The 2,106-nt window shown below is 41.3% G+C and overlaps 1 protein-coding gene across 3 annotated transcripts in view; it reads left to right on the forward strand.

Annotated features, from left to right (window-relative positions):
- Positions 1–2,106, forward strand: part of dock11 (dedicator of cytokinesis 11) — an 80,292-nt gene that overhangs the window by 66,269 nt on the left and 11,917 nt on the right. For all 3 annotated transcript variants that reach the window (XM_013913082.1, XM_013913083.1, XM_013913084.1), the window contains 3 exons: positions 248–394; positions 754–964; positions 1,482–1,672. In XM_013913082.1, coding sequence (XP_013768536.1) covers positions 248–394; positions 754–964; positions 1,482–1,672 — 549 coding nt within the window. The remainder of the gene's footprint in view (positions 1–247; positions 395–753; positions 965–1,481; positions 1,673–2,106) is intronic.

Raw genomic sequence — 2,106 nt, forward strand, 5'->3', positions numbered from 1 at the left:
GTCTTAAATTATAACGGTTAGAAAGTGACTAAAGGCAAGATTTGAGGAAGTTTGAGGAAAATAAAGCAAACATCTACAATGTGACATCCTTCAGCATCCGCCATGTGGTCTGTGACTGCATCTTTTATGATCATTTACTAATCAGTAAGGACATTTGTATTGAAGAAAAAGTTGAAAATTTAGTACTAAGCAGTTTTGCAAAGTTTTTTTTAAGATGTTTTCCAATATAAATGTGTATTTTGAACAGGGCTTCTTTGAGGAGGAGGACGGGAAGGAGTACATTTACAAAGAACCCAAACTGACCGGCCTGTCCGAAATCTCCCAGCGGCTGCTGACGCTCTACGGGGAAAAGTTTGGGCCAGAAAATGTCAAGATAATTCAAGACTCAAATAAGGTACAGTAGATAAATGTAGGAAGGAAAGGGTGGGAGACGGTTGGAATACTTTAATTGGCAGGCTCCTGTTTTTGTGGAAAGCAGAAAGTAGCAGAAATAGAAAGAATTAATTTGGCAGTGAAGCCACACTCGGGTGTTTACTCAGAAAATATCATTTGTCCAACATAAAGTGATCAGTTTCCACCCCGTGGATTTTCAATGAAGTCCCAGTTGGTGGTTTTAAAGACTGTTTCTTTGTCTGCTTTTGATTTCAGAAGAATTCAGTGGGTTATCTAGTGAACTTTCTTTCTTTAATAACAAGACTTCATGTTGCTTCTGGACGACGTTCTCATTTAGCTTGCATGACTGCTTGCCTGCAGGTCAACCCCAAAGACCTTGACCCCAAGTTTGCCTACATCCAAGTGACCTTTGTCAAGCCCCACTTCGAGGAGAAGGAAGCGCCAGAGAAGAAGACGGACTTTGAGAAGTGCCACAACATCAGCCGCTTCGTGTTCGAGACGCCGTACACGCTGTCGGGGAAGAAGCACGGCGGGGTGGAGGAGCAGTGCAAGAGGAGGACCATCCTCATAAGTACATAGAACACGTTTAGAAAGCAAACACGAGAAGAACGTCTCATAGAGTTTTGCATGTGGATACGCCACATTAGTAACACATTCTTCCTCCGCCGTTGCACATTTCAAAGGCAAAAAAAACACCTAGTAGCAGTGTGCAGAAACATGGGTCTTTTTTTTTTGTAGTTGCACGTCTGCCTACTGAATTATCAATAAATACTGAACTGTATTAACAGCTGGTTACTGTAGCAAGTGACAGCTGGACATTAGTCTCCTCTGAGCAATGAAGAGCACCTTTTATTTCATCTATTTATCTATTTCTGTTTATGTATGCTGAATGCTTGTATCTCTCATTGTTTGCGCACACAAAAGTTCATATGTCCACTTCTGCTCGGGCCTGTCAGACAACAAGAATTCACCTGAATTCACCCCTACAACATGTCACTGTCTCTTTTTTTGTTGATTTTTCTTTCATTGTTTGTTGTATCTGCAGCGTAACATGACCTAACAGGTTCTGCCTGCGCTCTTGTCTTTAGCTGCCAACACTTTCCCATATGTTAAGAAGCGGGTGGAGGTGGTGGCTGAGAAGCAGGTGGAGCTTAAGCCGGTAGATGTGGCCATAGATGAGATGAAGGCACGGACGGCGGAGCTGATCAAGCTCTGCTCCAGCCAGGAAGTGGACATGATCCAGCTGCAGCTCAAACTGCAGGGCTGCGTCTCTGTGCAGGTAAAGGCGAAAAAAAAAACAAAATGTAAACTTTCTCACATGTGCTGCACAGCTGATCACTCACTTTTATTATTTTTACACTTAGTTTTTCTGTGAAGAGTGAAACGATAAGCGCTAGCCCATCTTAACTAATAAAAAGGTCCAGTACAAGCGCTGCTCATCACTTTGTATCTCTAGCTATCAGAAGCACACACCACATAAGGCAGGGAGATGAATTGTTTTGAATTTCACAGATTTTCTTTAATCTTAGAGAAAGGTCATTCTAAAATCTGTGTTGTTTTAGTTTACAGATTACCAGTGTTGGTCAAGTTACTTGAAAATGGTAATTAGCTACCAATTGCTGATTACTTCTCCAAGAAAGGAATCCTGTTACTTTACTGATGACTTATTTTCAAAAGTATTGCTGAGTTACTTTTTAAAAACATGATACATAA

This window comes from Pundamilia nyererei, unplaced genomic scaffold (assembly GCF_000239375.1).
Source record: "Pundamilia nyererei isolate P.nyererei 1_Seehausen unplaced genomic scaffold, PunNye1.0 scaffold00114, whole genome shotgun sequence".
NCBI lineage: Eukaryota > Metazoa > Chordata > Actinopteri > Cichliformes > Cichlidae > Pundamilia > Pundamilia nyererei.